This window comes from Chenopodium album, chromosome 7 (assembly GCF_948465745.1).
Source record: "Chenopodium album chromosome 7, dcCheAlbu1.1, whole genome shotgun sequence".
Classification (NCBI taxonomy): Eukaryota; Viridiplantae; Streptophyta; class Magnoliopsida; order Caryophyllales; family Amaranthaceae; genus Chenopodium; species Chenopodium album.
In genome coordinates this window covers 14704641-14721932 of record NC_137840.1, presented here as the reverse complement: position 1 = coordinate 14721932, position 17292 = coordinate 14704641, and the positions used below count along the sequence as shown (strand labels likewise).

General features: G+C 37.6%; 1 protein-coding gene and 1 long non-coding RNA gene across 4 annotated transcripts; both read right to left on the bottom strand.

Annotated features, from left to right (window-relative positions):
• Positions 1 to 1371: 1371 nt before the first annotated feature.
• On the bottom strand, positions 1372 to 6123 carry LOC145640942 (uncharacterized). Of its 3 annotated transcripts, none has more exons than XR_014115023.1 (6): positions 5899 to 6123; positions 5286 to 5397; positions 4983 to 5153; positions 1886 to 2133; positions 1699 to 1811; positions 1372 to 1573 (listed from the first exon to the last, which is right to left on the bottom strand). It is a non-coding gene; the product is annotated as an uncharacterized LOC145640942 (long non-coding RNA). The 3 variants fall into 3 exon arrangements; XR_014115021.1 differs by having other exon boundaries at positions 1373 to 1573; positions 4983 to 5191; XR_014115022.1 differs by lacking the exon at positions 1886 to 2133 and having other exon boundaries at positions 1378 to 1573; positions 4983 to 5191; positions 5899 to 6120.
• A 6711-nt stretch (positions 6124 to 12834) lies between these two features.
• On the bottom strand, positions 12835 to 13710 carry LOC145640032 (uncharacterized). The gene has a single exon (XM_081691344.1). It carries the CDS (start codon positions 13708 to 13710, stop codon positions 12835 to 12837), a length of 876 nt encoding a protein of 291 aa, XP_081547470.1.
• Between the last annotated feature and the right edge of the window lie 3582 nt (positions 13711 to 17292).

The window sequence follows — 17292 nt, the reverse complement described above, 5'->3', positions numbered from 1 at the left end:
GTAAATTGTAGTTTGCGAGGCTTTTTTCCGCCATAAATTGTACATTACGACAGAAAATTCCGTCGTAAAATATAGGTTGCGACGTATCTAATTCCGTTGGAAGCTTGCGACGGATCTTCAATAAAGGCCAAATTCAAGTCCGACGATATTTTTTCCGTCGTAAAGTAGGTTTACGACGGAAATTCCGTCGGAATATGGCCATTTTCCTACAAAGGGTTTTTCGACGACCACTTACGACGGAATTCCGTCGTAACCCTACTTTACGACGGAATTGACATATGTTACGACGAACTTTTTCCGTCACAATTTCGCTGTTTTCTGTTAGTGTTATTAATTACGAGTGGTTCCTTGGGTCGAGGTTGTTTCCACGGTGAGTCAGACTCACCAAACCCCAACAGCGGTATCGGAGCCCCGCTCGTTTATTTTTATAATCATGTTTTTTTAAGGTTTATTTTGGCTTATTTTTCTGGTTTAAGTTGCTAATTAGATTAGTAACTCGATTTTATTTATTTTAATCCCGTTTTTAATGTCGAATTTGGCCTAGAACCCAGATTTTCGCCCAAAAATAGTGAACTTTGGGTGGAAAAGGTGTTCTGGAAAGGTTTTTACCCCTTTGGAACTGTGACTTTAGCCAAATTCTGACCAGAAATGCCTTTTTCGAGGGATTTTTCGTTTTTGACGAAAAGTTTTAAGTCTTTTCTAACCTTGAAATTAATGGCATAACTTGTTGATTATGTGGTTGATTATTTGCATTATTTTCTGCATTTTTAAGTCCCCTCACTAGTAGAAAAACTGCTATTTGTAACTGGCGAAATTGACTTTTTGTAACTGGCATTGTTGGTTGCGAATGCCACCGTTACAACTAGTGAAATTTATTCGTAACCGGCTAATGTTAGTTACAAATAATGCACTATTCGTAACTGACCTAATCTAACGCTAGTTACAAAAAGTCTATTTTCCAAGTTAGAAAGCATACTATTCGTAACTGGCATTACGTTACGCCGGTTACAATTAGGGTATTATTAGTAACTGGCAAATCTAAATGCCGATTACAAATATAATTTTTTATTTTTTTAAAAAATATATTATTAGTAACTAGCATTAGATTACGCCACTTACTAATAAATAAATAATTTTTTTATAAATGTTTTATTCGAATACAAAAATGGTAGTATATCCTACCAAACGACCCATTGTCAAATGGGTTACAACCTGTTATAATTCAACCAACAAAACACGCACTCTAAATATACTTCCATATAACTTAAATTCACCTACAGCATACAATACAAACACTCCAAATAATTCCACAGAACTTGAATTATTCATCCACAACCATAAAATACAACAAAAGTAACTATACTTTAATTTCCAGAAAACATGAATAAAAGATCATTGATTTATAATTTAGAAATGTAATAACAATAACCAATAGGCTAAATAAAAGTAGATATATAGAAATGTATTATATAAAAAGATAACTAGCCTTTCAACAAAAAAGTAAGCCTAAAAACTTAGCCCATTGTCTCAAATCTCATCTAATACTACATCGTTGTAGGCTGCAAAAAGACTCCTGCAAATATAAAAATAAAAAATATTAAAAAAAACTTGTTTATTATACTTTATAAAAATAAAACATAATCCAAAACTCGTATAAAGCATTTTAGCTTGTAAAGAAGAGGTAAATTCATCACTAACCTCTTTCAAATTACCCTTGCAATCGCTATGGAAAGATATTATCTCATACATATATCTCATTACCATTCGGTTTATACCAATTCATTATCCGTCTTTTTTGTCAAAGTCATAACCTTCAAGAAAAGATAAATATTAATATAATTAAGTTACAAATATCTTAGATCATTACATGCGTTCAATGTATTACCTCATCGATAAAGAAGAAGACTAAATCTGCAAGCCACCCAAAAAATAACCTTCCGTCTAACCCAACTTAGATTTAGGTAAGAATAATCACTATAAACATGGTCAACACTAATTCTGTAGATGTCACGGTTCATTTTCTTGTTATGAGTCACTCAACTAGGACAAGGTTATGTCGTTCCATCGGCCACAATCACTGAGTTCCTACTGAACTCATCAATTAAAGCAAGACGACATTTAATTAGTTGGGACCTACATAATAGTGCATGTCGTAAGAAACATGAAAGAATAATCCACAGTTTACAACTAATAAGTATGAGTAATAAAAAGTTCAAGATCGCACATAAATATAAGCAATCAAATAAGTTCAAGATCACACATAAACATGAAAGGTGGGAAAACCATTGTGGAATTGGACCCTGTAAATGATTTTCTCCCAAATAAAACCAAGCTAATTGGGTCATATATATTGACAATCCAGTGTGGGATTGGGCCTGTTAAATGGTTTTCAAAAAGATTGAGATATGAAAGCTTAGTGAGATTAGCAAGAAAAGACAGATCATTCATATTGATCGAGTTCAAGACAAAAATGTGACCTGGCCTAAGGCGGTCAGTTCTTTGAGCTTAGGCAACCAGGAGCGCATGTCTCCAGTTTTCACATTGAGACTCGAAATGCCAAGCATTTGAAGTTGAGTTAAATTTTTCCAGAGAATTGGCAACCCCATAGCCTCAGTCTCTCTAAGGAACCAAAGTTTCTAATGGAAGACGGAAACTCTCCAGATAAAGCAGTGGAGCAGTGGCAGAAAGGTCCAGAATTTTACGAGGGTGGGTGCTTGATCGAAACTCAGGAAGATGTCCAGTTATTTTCCTGTTAGAACTCAGAACAAGTATTTCAAGATTTGGCAGAAGAAAAACACTACCTGGAAGTTCACCATATAAATTGCAGTACATAAGAGAAACGACTTTTAAAGAAGTTAGATTAGTCAAGGAAATTGGAAAAGTAAAGGATATGTCAACCCAATCAAGAAATAGTTTGTTTAATCCTGTTAAATTCTGTACCAGATTATGCAGATTAGGATTATAAAGCTTATTAAGCTGAGTACTTTATTTTGTATAAAAATACAGTTACTGAAAAAGGTTTGAAGAAAGGAGATTAAGGATATATCATAGCCCTTGCACTCAACAGGATGTTGTAGCTTGATATATGGAGTCAATTTATTTTAAAAGAGGTGGGGGAGATGGAGTAATTCATTAGCAGATAAGCCAGAATAGTGAAAATGCCTAATTAGTACAGGACAACTACTTTCTTTATCAAATATCAATATATTCTGCAACGACCATAAACACACCACTCAATATAACTCATACTCAAGAACTCATTGCATACTAGATATGAGTAAGTGTCCTAAGCATCTTTAACCAAAGAGAAGCAAAAGTTCATAGCTCCGTACCCATGTCAATGTCGAAGACTCAACATGAGGATTTGAAATAAAGTAAAAGGTCCAAACAACAAATATTATACTAGAGTATACAAAGCAAGTTCCAATAAAGTAAGATTTAACTAACAAAGCCCTAAATTACAACCAAAAACAATTCAGTTCTAATTTTCAGTTCTGAATTCAGCTCTGAGCTTCAGTTCTGATTTTCAGTTCTGAATTCAATTCTGATTTTCTGTTTTGAGCTTCAGTTTTGAATTTTAGCTTTGAATTCATTCTGATTTTCAGTTCTAAATTCAGTTCTGATTTTAAGTTTTGAATTCAGTTCTGAAATTCACAGGCTCACAGCAGAAGCCTTAGAGTAAGTTCTTGAGTTTTTTTTTAGTGTTTGAATATGATTGAGTTGCATGAATAGAAGCCTTAGGTCTTTGCAATATATTATACAAAAGGTGTTCATGTATTGATGTACGGATTGTGAGAAGTTGAACTAGGCTCTGTTATACAAAACTGTTGTCTATTTTTTCGCTCCCAATGACCTTGTTTGGAAAATATGAATTTAGTCTATTTTTCCCTAGGCTTCTTTCTTTGTACAAATACTGCTTTTTTCATGTGAAATTGGCCTCTGGCCAGTGGGCTTGGGAGGGTTTATAAGGGTCAGTCAAGGTGGTGGGGGGGGGGGGGGGGGGGGGGGAGGGGGTTGCAGGTTGGAAGTATGACTTGGACTGATTTAGCAACCAGCTGAGCTGGTTTAGATGGTCCTAGTGCTATTAACAGAAACTTAACATAAGCTTAATGAAGCAATCTATATAGCATATGCTTTTCCAACTGCCAAGAAACTTAGTTTCCTTTATCACATGCCTATGAGTGACTAAAAATTGAGTTCAGTAGCCAGTTAAACCTAGAAACCAATCCAACAAATTCACCACACATTAAACCTGGAAACCAATCCAACAAATTCCCCACACATTATGGCTAAAATGGAATCAATAGAAAAATAAATTCAAAATAACAAGGCCTAACTCTAGGAACAACGTTATCAATGTCATGTCTTTCAATGCCAATACATTCAAGAGACAACTCAACGTCCTTTTGATAACAAAGAGCTTCTCAATCTATCACTAGTCACCACTACATAAGGTTCACATATCAAACATACAAAACATCAACTGTTACGCAAAAGAGCATAAGATAAATAAATGTCAGCACAACTATGATTGAAAACACAATTGTTTCTTATTTGCTGGCTCTGCCATAAACCATGTCATAAAGGTTATAATCAGGTTTATTAATGGATTCTGAAATATCTAGACAGGTTATAAAATGAAACAATCTTTTTCATAGCAATTTAGTTTCCAACACATCGTATATTTTTTTTTATTATATAAGAATGCTCACAGCAAAAGAATCTAAAGAACATAAAACTTGAACATCTAATAATCATTTTTTATAAATCTAACTAAGTAGCTAGTGACCAATTGCTAAAAGCAATTAAATATTTCTAGTAAAAGACCTTCTGATAAAAGTTATTATCAAGGTTATAAAGTTATATCATACCAATTGCAATATTGACCATCAAAGACCATAAAAAATTGTACATAAAAGAAACACCTTCATAAACATTTATAAATTTAAATCACGAAAGATGATAAAGATTACTTCTCTCACCTCATGAATTTTGAGAAGTTCCAAAATTGCAAAAACAGTATCATTCACATAACATAACCTAGAGGCCTCGAACTTTTTTGCATGGTGCAAGCCACCTGCCCAATTAATCGCAATGTCACAAAGCCCATGGTTCAATTTGACAGCACCACCAACTGAACCGCCAGCATAAGTCTGACAAAACGAGTACAGACCACCAAATACAGGACAATCTTCACCAACATTAAATAAAGACCGAGTGGGTAATGTTTTCAAAACTGCTAAATTAAATCCTATATATATATATGGACAAAGATACTTCGCTACCTGCTAATTTACTCTAGAGTCCACTTTGAGAGACAAAGAGTAACCCCTGATGCGACTTCCATATATTTGTATACGTTTACCAGATTGTCCATGTGAGGAACAGGGCAAATTTCTGCAAAACGAGAAAGAAGACATGTAATTAAGATAGTCATATTTCAATACTTAGGAACTCCCAAAACAGAACAATACTCAATATAATTAGCAGCCTCCAGGCTTATACCAAAACCATACAATAACGCATAGCTAAATAACCCAACATTAACCTCGAATTTCAATCTAATTAAGGTTATAGATTCGACCACAATTTGGCGAAAATCATTTTGATTGACAATTAAATAAATGTAATTTGAATAAATCGAGTGTAATTTGATTCAAATTGCTGAAATTCAATAGAATTAATTGCGCTAAAAAAAATCGATTGAATAATTTGCCCTAAAATAAGAACTTTGAAGTTTCTTTAATCTACCTAAATTTCGAATCAAAATACTGAAATTCGAGGAATATATGATTGAATTATAACTACAATTTAATTGTAAAATTCGAATAATGAATATATACTGCAATTATATTTTCGAATCAAATTCCTACAGAAGAGGAATAATTCGAAACTCACCTAGTTAGTACAGTGGTGGGTGGCGCAATGGTGCAGCAGTGCGGTGGTGCTTCGGTGGGTGCGGCGGTGCGCCGGTGTGCTGGTGACTACAGGCGTGCGTCAGTGGGTTCGCCGGTGCAAAGACTGACTCTTCTTTCAGAGTAAATGAGGTGAAAGGGAAATTAGCATTGGATGGGATATATTTCTCTTTCATAAATAGATTAATAAAAATGAACCCAGATTCGAAAAACCAAAACAATACTGAATGGAGTGAAACAGTAGGAGGAAGAAGGAGTTTTGACCAGTAGTGCGAGAAGTAACTGGCGTTTGTACGCTAGTTACAAACTTTTTAGTCAAAGTTCCTTTGATTTAATATTTGTAACTGACATTTATTTAGTCACTTACATTAAAATTTCAAACAATAATAAAACACATATTAGTAACTGACATCTACTACGCCAGTTACTAATATAATGAAATTTGTAACTGACATTATCTTAGTCGGTTACTATTGATGCTTTCGTAACTAGCCTAATATACGTCAGTTACTAATAGGGCGTTACAAATATCATTTTTTCTACTAGTGCTTAAAGCATACTTATTTGGTAGTATTTGATGCTTAAAGGTTGATTTATTTTCACATAATTGCAAACTAATTGCTTTTTAGTGTGAAAATTTTTGTTTTGAGGCTTCCTAAGTGTTAAAGATTCAATCTTTTATTTGTGATAAGTGATTGAAACTTTAAAAACCACTAAATTCCATGTTATTTTGTGTTAAACTTTGTTGTTTTAATCATTAGAGTTGATTGGAAACATAAAGTTTCAACTTTTGTGATAGAAATTTGGTTATCGTCATGTTGGAAGATATAATTTTCAAGGATTCACAAAATTTAGATGTTGGAATTTTCATTTGAACATTAAAGTTCATATTTTTCCAACTTCCCCTTACTTTGTCAAATTCTCAAGTTTAATTTAAATTGATTAAATTAAAAGTGAGAAATTGCCTCAACTTTGTTATTGCACCAAGCTAAACCAACTTAATTAAGAATGGTTCTTGGAATTATTTTGGTTATTTGCACTTTGAAATTTTATTAAGTTAGACTTGTTTAAAATTTTTATTTTTTGCTCATTAAGTTAGTTCTAAAATTAATTTAGAATTAATTAATTATGTCTCGCGAAACGGGATCAAATCCTGAGGCCATGGCACGCAAAACGAGGCAAAGAACCACCCTTGGCTAGCCGGGCTGCATAGCAGCCCGCATGTGGCTGCCAAGGTGGCTGCCCCGCCTTGCGTGTGGCCACACGCACGGCAGCAGCACACGGCCGCAGTAGCCACGCACTAGCAGCCATGGTTGTGCGTGCGCGTGCGTGCGGCAGTGGCAGCAGCCCATGGCTGCTTGCCGCGGGCCGTGTGTGCGGAGTTTTTTTTTTTGTGTGTGCATATGCTTGGTGCGGTGAGGTGAATAGCCGTAGTATGCTTGGTTTGCATGAGCCGCGATTATTCGAGTTTCCTTGGCAAAACGCTTAAAGCGAAAGCCACTTGAAATGCGGTTGGCTTAATATTGCTTATTTTGCAGTTTTATTTATTTTAATTAATTTTGTTTATTTTAATTAAAATTTTGGGAGGCTAGGCCTCGGTTTTGAGCGGCATTGGCAAAATTTTATTTTGACAAGTTTGGGTGCTACCGACTTAATTAATTGGATTAATTAAGGGAAATGCGGAATTTAGTGAGAGCTTCAATTATTAATGACGTCAATTACATAATCGGTTAAACAACTTTGACTAGTTTTTAATTGGGCGTGTTAATCGGATTAACCACCTAGATTAGTTACTAGTGCGCGTTGTTTAAATGCATTTTACTTGTTTGATATTGTAAATTGCAGGGGCCATTCACAAATAGTGAATGGATGAATGGAATATATATTCTCTCCCACAGGGTTTATGAAATGGCAACTAGTGGGACCCGATTAGGATAGAAAATACGGACTACGTGCCGTTATGTATTTTTGTAAATCTAAATACTGTCTACGCACCGTTAAGTATTTTTGTACCTTAATATTTAGATTATTCCTAGTCGTAGACACTAGTATTTGCATAGTTTGGTTAAGTCTTGAAGACGGCGTATCTTGGAAGACAAAGCCTTGAATTGCAAATGAAGACCTTTTGAAGATTTGAAGAATTCAAGGGGTCATGCTAGTTGCCAATATGCATCTATAATTTCGCTTTATATTTTATGCTTATATATACATGTGAATTATTCGTTAGATGCTTGTTTAGTTTTTCTTTATGTTGCGATGATTAGTTAAGTTCACTTAAATCAACCAACATAGAATTCCTAGGTCCCTAATAATATTGAGTCAAACTTGTCTTTCCAAAACAACACTTACCAACCGAACGAGGGTGATGGTAGGCTACGCCAAAGCGAGGTGCCATCACTTCTCCAAGGCTCATAAGGCACACCGGGTGTGCACGTTGGTTTTGGTTTAACTCATCGGTATGAGTGAGGAGTCCTCACATACCGTAGCAAAAGAGATACATCGTCAAAGATGCATTAGATGCGACGATTGTCTAACCAAGAGTGGCTTAGAGCCATTAGCAAGGAAATGCTTACCCTAGAAGATTGAGTGTTAAGACAAGCCAAAGCATGCTTAACCACTCTTTGTTTCTTCGGATCTTGGAATCGCCTTATTTTCACAAAATAGGGACAATTTTACGTGTAAATAAGACGTTAAATAAGTATTGAAAATTTGCATGAATAAAATTCAATCTTATTTAAGTAATTTTGAATGGTTTTTCATTAAAATTCTTTCAATTGTAGAATCATGTCTTCAACCTCAAACAACCAGTTTTCATTATGCTCTATTCTCGACAAGGAGAAGTTGAGTGGTACCAACACTACAAAAAAAAGGTCTAATTCTGACGGAACGGTTCCGACGGACATGTAAATCCGTCGGAAAACACTTAATTTCCGACGGATTTATTTTCCGTAGGAAATTTGCGACAACTTTGGAATTTCCGTCGAAAATCCGTCGGAAATTTACGATGGAAATAATATTCCGTCGTAAATTAAGTGATTTACGACGGATTTTATTGCGTAGGAAATTTCCGACGGAATATTCGGTCGGAAATTATAGTTTTCGACGGAATTAAATTCCGTTGGAAAATTTCCGACAGAATATTATAAGTTTCCGACGGATTTTTTAAAAAAAAAAAAAAAAAAAAGAAACAAACCCCCCAAACCCTAATTAAAAACGACGCCCCTCCCTCTTTATATTCTAAATTCTCTTTCTCTCTCCTCTCTTCTCACTCCGCCTCTCTTCTATTTCTCTATCCTCTCCTCTCCTCTCCTCTTTTCCTCTCATCTTCTCTGAGTTTCTGCTCCTCTCCTCTTCCTCACTTCTCACGGTCTCCTATCTCCCTTTTTTCTTTTCTTTTCTTTTTTTTTTTTTTTTTTTTTTTTTTTTTTTTTTTTTTTCTCCTCATCTTCTTTCCTCCTCCTCTTTCTAAATTCGATCATATTTCTTGCTATTTCATATTAATGGTTCTCTTGCTATTTCATATTAATGGTTTATACGGTCAAATTCGACCATGAAATCTCTAGATCTAGAGGTTTCAGGGTCGAATTTAGCCGTATAAAACCAAATTCAGGTTGAAATTGGAAGCTTCGGTTGTTAAAGTATGTTTTCTGGTTTTAATTTTTTTTTTTGGTTGTTGGTTGAAATTCGTGCTTTTTTTTGTTTTTTTTGGTTGAAATCTGTGGTTTTTTTTTATTGGTTGAATTTCGTGGGTTTTTTTTTGGTTGAATTTCGTGGATTTTGGCGGTGGTGGTGGCTTTTTGTGGTGGTGGTATGGCTAGATTTGTTGTAGATCTGGGTTTGTCTTGGTGGTAGATATTGATTTGGGTGGGTTAGGGTGGTGGAAATGGTCGTTTAAGGTTAGGGTCGGGGTGGGTCTAGATTGGGTTAGGGGGTGGGTCTGGTTTGGGTTACGGTCAGTGGTGGTGTGGTTCAGGTAAGGGTGAGGATAGTGGTGGTGTGGTCAGGGTAAGGCTGATATGGGGGTAGTGGCGTTGGTGGTCTGCAGTTGGGGATATGGTGGTGACACGCCGTGCCCTGGTGGTGCGGCGTTTTTTTTATTGTAATTGAAATATTTTCTGACGGAAATTCCGTCGCAACTTTCCGACGGACACAATTCGGTCGGAAGTTGCGACGGACTTTTTCGGAGCCAGAAAATCTGTTACGACACCGAAATTCCGTCGGAAAGTTCGTCGGAGAAAGGTTTCCGTCGGAAGATGCCATTTTTCCTACAAAGGCTTTTCCGACAACCGGTTCCGACGGATTTTGGGGTGTTTCCGACAGAATATTTCCGTCGGAAATGAGCTATTTTCTAGTAGTGCAATTTCCTTGATTGGCAAAGGAATTTGCGCATCGTTCTTATGCAAGAACAGAAAGAGTATGTCCTTGTTGAGGAAATGCCCGAGGCTCCCAATGAGGAGGTAACTCAAGCAGCCCTTAATCGATGGCAAGTAGCCGATCGGGATGTCAAGTGCGTAATGCGAGCCACTATGTCTCCTGAACTTCATAAAACCTTCTTCGAGAAGGAATCGGCCTATGAGATCATTTCTGAGTTACAGAATATGTTTTAAGAACAGGCTCAAACTGAAAGGTTTGAAACCCACAGGCAGATCCTTGAGACTAAGCTCAAGAAAGGAGAGCCAGTCAGCCCACATGTGCTCAAATGATCGGATTATTTGAGAACATGGGAAGGCTTGATGTGGGGTATTCAACTGAAATGGCTATTGACATCATTCTCCATTCCCTTCACAAAGGCTATGACCAGTTCAAGATGAACTACAACATGCATAGCATGGAGAAAACCCTCACCGAGCTTCATGGGATGTTGAAGCAAGCTGAGCAGACGCTCAAGGATGAGGTAAGGCATAATATGCTAATGATTAAGAAGGGCAAGCCATTCAAAAGGGCGGGCAAAAAGAAGAAGGGCTTCAAGGGGAAAGGAAAGAAGAACTTTCCGCCTAAGCCGAAAGCTACCAAAGACAACAAGGAGAAAAAGGTAACATCTTCTAAGTCTGATTCCAAATGCTTCTATTGTAAGAAGAATGGACATTGGAAGAGAGACTGCCTCAAATTCAAGGAAGATAAGAAGAACGAAACCGTTGCTTCTACATCAGGTATTTACGTTATAAACTTTATGTAACACCCCGTCCTTTTGGAACTGGAAACGTTAGCGGAATTACGCTTGAACGGGAGGCTACTTAACTTCGATTAGAAAAGTCAAGCTTAACCTAGGTCTAAAAGTCAAATTTAACTTATTCACACATGCAAATTAAGTTGTTTAAGCTAAGCGCAAACTATGTGAACAAAAGAAAATAGCAAACAAACTTTAACATGGACAAATTAATTACATTCAAAAGCCAAGGGCAGAACAACCCTTATCGGCCAAACTAGACTAAATTCAAAATAATTAAACAGCCAGCTAACAACAAAGGCATACAAGCCTAAAAGTTAGGTTCTAAACTCTCAATCCCCAACCTAGCGTCACAGATATCAAATAAACAAATGAAACCTGCAAATTATAACAACGTTCCACAATCAGTGGGGAGCAACTAGCAGTTCTCCCTCACATCAGAAATAGAAGATCTTAGACTTAAATTAACAGAAAGAAACCATAACCACAATCAACTTGAAAACTCGAATGAAATCACTTAAAACCATCAAACCATACAAACAATGAAATATTTCAAAATAAACTTAAAACAGAAATATCAATATTAAATCACTCAATTTTAATCATAAAAATATATAGACTTCAAATAAGTAATAATTTATTAGTTTAAACATTTCAAAACCAAAACCTTCAAAGCAGTAGAACTGGCATGGAGGGAATGCTAGTGGCCTCGCAATCCACTTCCTAAGGTTTGTCAGGACGAACCCCCGGTCATCTCGCAGAGACCGTGTCTAAGATTGGCCAACTCCCGGTTATGGGTAGATGCCTATAAGGTCTTACACACCCCCGGACGACTACAATTAACCCAGGTTGAGCTACCTAAGACTCGCAATCCAGGTAGTTAGCATGTTCATTAACCATCGGGAAGCAACTCGGCCTCACACCCGACTATGGCCCCACACACAATTCAAAAATCACTTAAAATAGATAATACAATATATTTCACTCAGAAATATGTAGAGAAGCCAAAAATGGTCTTACACTCAATTCAAACTGCATAAGAAAATCATATTTCTTAAATTCAATTGAAACTCCCTTTCAAAACACACTTCAACTTAATAAAACACAAAAGGTATCGTCTGAGTTTGGGAATATAATTAATTATCGAAATTCAACAATTAAGTGCATTCACAACTCTTGGCGAAGTGATGCTAAAGACAGTGTTATCCTTCTCTAAAGCATTACGACGTCGACAATACAATTACAACCCACACATATTCAAACACACATAGAAATATTTCACTTTAGGGGTTTATAATACCCAAAAATTCAATCATCACCTATTTAAAAAAAATATAATTTCAAATAAATTGAAATACTTACAATAAAAAAAATTACATAAAATCATTTAATTAAACCAATTATCCAAACTATCATTTCATAAAACAACCAAAACGGGACAGCAACATACAAGTCTAATAATCACCATAAAAACCCAACCAAATATGCTTCAAATGCGAAATAAAAATTAGGGCATATACATACACTCATTAAGCATCATATAAAACCATTCTGGACTTAAAAATTCAAGAGATAACATGCCAAAATAAAATCATATTTACAGCAGCCCCTACACTAATGTACAGCAGTACCAATTATACCAATTCACCCAAAAACCCACCTTAAACATGAAACTAAGCTTTTTTTTTTTTTTTTTTTTTTTTTTTTTTTTTTTTTTTTGACAACCGATAAACAAATAAAAAGGAGTGTCTCTTAAGTTCCCTTTCTAGCTGTAATAGCTAGGTCATGGGCTTTCGAGACTCCACTACGCGAGACATGACAACAGCAGAAATAATCAAAATTTTCTATCAACGAACAAATTTCTTCCACTATTGTCCTCAGATCCTTCAGGCTTGCCCTCGGGTTCCTAATCGCCTTAGCAGCTAGCTTGCTATCAGTCCTGACTTCAATCTGTTTAAATCTTGTGCCAGCTTCAATAATCCCTTCTCTCATTGCTAGCAGTTCACAGTGTAGCGCGGAAGACCCTAACACTTGTTTGCTTCCTTTACTTAATATCCATCCATCTTTCTCTAAAACCCACCCAATTGCTGCTTCATCCTGCTTGCCACCCATTTTCTTCCATGCTCCGTCTACTATTACAATGACTACCAATCTTGAATCATGCGTCCCCCTTTGCCAGTAGTTTAGGTCGTTAGGCTCAGAAACCTTATTAAGATGCACATGGCTTCCTTCCTCCTTCTTTTCCCAGTCCTTGCACACTTTAGCGGCATTCAGGTTGCATAGTCTCATTATATGTAAAGGAGAGCAGACTTTCCCCCTGAAAATGATGTCATTCCTATGATTCCATAGACTCCAAATCACAGCTAAAATTGATCCAGCAAGGGCAGAATTCTCTCTTTTTATCCTCACGGCATACCAAAGGAAATTGCGCAGCCAGACTCCTATATCCTGCTTTTCCTCCGTAGTCCTAATACCCAACTGTCCGCATGACCAAACCCTTCTGGTTATCCGACAGTCTCTAAATAGGTGTTCCGCAGTTTCTCTTTCCTCATTGCAGAAGACACATGTTGGGTTTACATTCAAACCCCTCCTGATAAGTTCCGATTTACTGCTACAAGCACCGTTCATAATCCTCCAACCTAGTATTAACCAGGAGGGCATTATGTCCAACTTCCAGTATTCCTTCCAGAATCTGCACTCACTATCTGCACTTGACCCCCCCTCAACCAACAGTATCCCGACTTGACTGTGTACTCCCCACTCTCTGTTTCTCCCCATAAGATTTCATCTTTCTTTCCTGCTCTCGGGACAACGCTCAGGATTTTCTTTGCGTCCTTGAAGTTAAACATGTTCCAAATCTCCCTAATCTTCCACTCCCCTTTTTCATCCAGAAGATCCTGAACCACCTTAAATCTACACCCGTCTTCTGCAGGGATTCTTGGAGACATCCGGACCAGCCCTGAAGTTGTCCATCTGTCATCTTCAATTCTTACACTGTTTCCGTCCCCTACCCTGTACCAGAAACCTCCTTTCATTTGACTTGTTGCCCTGATCATTCCTCTAACCATCCAAGTGCATCTCTGTGGTACTTTACCCATGGCCGCCTTCTCAATTGGCGTATGACCATACTTTCCAATCAGAAACCTGCTTACTAACAAATCTCTCTGGGTATGGATCCTCCACGCTTGTTTCGCAACTAGCGCCTGATTCAACATGTGGAAGTTTCGTAGTCCCAAGCCCCCTTCCGCCTTATGTCTTTCCAACGTTTCCTTTTTAACCCAATAAATGGGCTTCCTGTCCTTTACCCCGGCCCAAAAGAACCTTAAGCACAAAGAGCTTAATCTTCTCAGAATGTTCTTTGGCAGCAAGTAGAGAGTGAGAATATGCGAAGCCATAGCCACCAAAATAGAATTGATTAAGATCAATCTCCCAGCCTGAGACAAAGCGCTAAATTTCCAGGACAACACTTTTTGTGAAATCTTCTCCACTAGCCAGTTAAACTGCGATAGGCTCCTCCCATCAACTTCCATCGGACAGCCTAAGTATTTTCCAAACTCAGCTTTACTTGTCGTTCCCAAAGTTTTCCTAAGAATTCTCACGAACGTTGAGGGAGTATTCGGGCTAAACATAACAAAGGACTTTTTTGAGCTCACCACTTCTCCAGAGATCCTGCAAAAATCATCCAAAGCTTGCCTCATCACCTTACAGGTATCTGGGTTTGGCCTGAAAAACAGCAAAGCGTCATCTGCGAAAAACAAATGCGAAATTTCTGGGCTTCTCCTTGCTGCTTTAATTCCTACAATGTCCCCTTGCTCCTGAAGCCAAGATAGTCTTCTAGATAAGACTTCCATACATAGGATAAACAGATATGGAGACAAGGGGTCTCCTTGCCGTAGACCTGCACTTGGCGTAAACCATTCTGATTGCTCTCCATTAACCAGTACTGAGTATTTGACAGTGGTTATGCATTGATTTATCCATTGGATCCATCTTTCTGGGAAGTCCATTCGTCTGAGAATCCTATTAATGAAGCTCCACTTCACTCTGTCATATGCTTTGTTGAGGTCCACTTTCATGACCCCCGCGAATACTCCATCTCTCGCCCTCCTCTTCTTTACATACTGAATCAGCTCATGTCCCAAGATTGCACTGTCTGCCATAGACCTTCCTGGAACAAAAGCATTCTGGAACTCACTGATTATACTTCCTAAAATCATCTTCAATCTGTTCACCAGGCATTTAGATATCACCTTGTATATTGTGTTACATAACCCGATAGGCCTAAATAGATCTACCCTATTTGCATTCTCCTCCTTCGGGATTAGACAGATGAAGGTCTTGTTCCATTCCTTCAAGATGTATCCACCATTGAAGAAACTCAGCACAGCTTCAAAAATGTCGCTTCCCATTGTGTCCCAACATTTCTGAAAAACGACAGGAGGGCATCCATCCGGTCCTGGTGCCTTTAACGGCTTCATGTCAAAAACCGCCTTCCGAACTTCCTCCATTGTGAAGTCTGCATTTAAAAGAGAGAGTTGAGCTTCAGACAGACGCGGCATGTGTTCAAACCATTCCTCATCTTGGGCTAACTCGTGCTGTAACTCCACTGAACCTGCCTCAAGATCTCGGTCAGATTCTGCACAGTAAATTGTTTTAAAAAAATTGACGAACTCTTGCTTGATGATCCCAGGATCCCAAGTCCAGTCATTTCCATTCACTTGAATCGCACGAATTTCATTCCTCACTTTCCTTCCCTTAACCGCTCTGAAGAAGAAAGACGTTGTCCTGTCTCCCAGGTGATCCCACCTACTCTTGGCACGTTGTTTCCAAAACAAACTCTTAATCTCCACTTCCTTCTCAAAACTTTCCCTCATTTCCTTTTCTTGCTCAATATTTTCCTCCGTCACTTCCATCATTTGTGAACCATTCAGGGAGTCATGAATATGTTCCCAATTGATTCTGTTCAAGTCTCTATAATCTAAACACCACTTTTTCACTCTATTTCTGACATTCTTGATCCTTTGTTGCAGCGAATACATTCTTGAACCACCCACTTCACTCTTCCACGCATCTGCTATTATTTGTCTCACTTCCCAGAAGTTCAAAGCCCACGCCTCCACCCTATAGGGTCTGTTCTTCCTCGTGATGTTCCCTGGCTTCAAGTCTAGAAGGATTGGCCCGTGATCAGAGATGAAGATAGGATAATTCCACAATAGAGCGTCAGCAAAACGATCCCTAAAGGCCACATTGCCATAAGCCCTATCAAGTCTTTCCACAACATTCTCATCCCCTGCTCTGTTATTCGTCCAAGTGTAGTCTACTCCTTTATGCGGGATTTCTAAAAGTCCATGACTAATTCTCCAATTAGTGAAGGCAAGTGCCCCCCTGATTATCCTACTCCCTCCTCGTTTTTGACTGCTCATTTCCACTTGATTAAAATCACCCATCACAACGTGCATCCCCATAGATGAGCTAAGGAAATCATCAAGAGTTTCCCACACTTCCGCCCTTCGATCAACATAAGGCGAACCATAAACAAACGATATATATATATATATATATATATATATATATATATATATATATATATATATATATATATATATATATATATATATATATATATATATATATATATATATATATTATATTGTTAGACTCATCCTGCACTTTACAACAGATAGTGCTAGGAGAAGAAGCTACAACTTCTAACTTACATGACCAACATAGAAACAACCCCCCCGCAGCCTCTCCCGAGGCATCGATTCCAAAATGCTCATGAAAACCCATCCTAGCAAAGACTGGACTTAGACTACTACTACATTTAGTTTCAGAAAGAAAACAAACATCTAACTTAAGCTTATTACACATACTCCTAATATACGGAATTGCAGAGTCATTTTTGTTGCCTAGTCCTCTGCAATTCCAGCTCCAAATCCTCATTTATCTCCTTGTGGCTCTTTTGGGCTAGCCACCAAGCCCTTAACACATCCACAGAAGCAACGACTCCCCCTTGGTAACTGGAACTTCCACCCTTTGTCTTCACGCACATTTCGTTCTTTCAAGATCCTCTTCTTCCTGAACTCTCCTCCCAACAGATCCTCAAGAGACTCAACGCTATCCCCATCAGATAAACCCAATTTGACGCCCTTGCTAGTTCTTGCAGCACTGCTCTTCTTTCTCTTCTTCCCACTCTCCTTGGTCACTGCA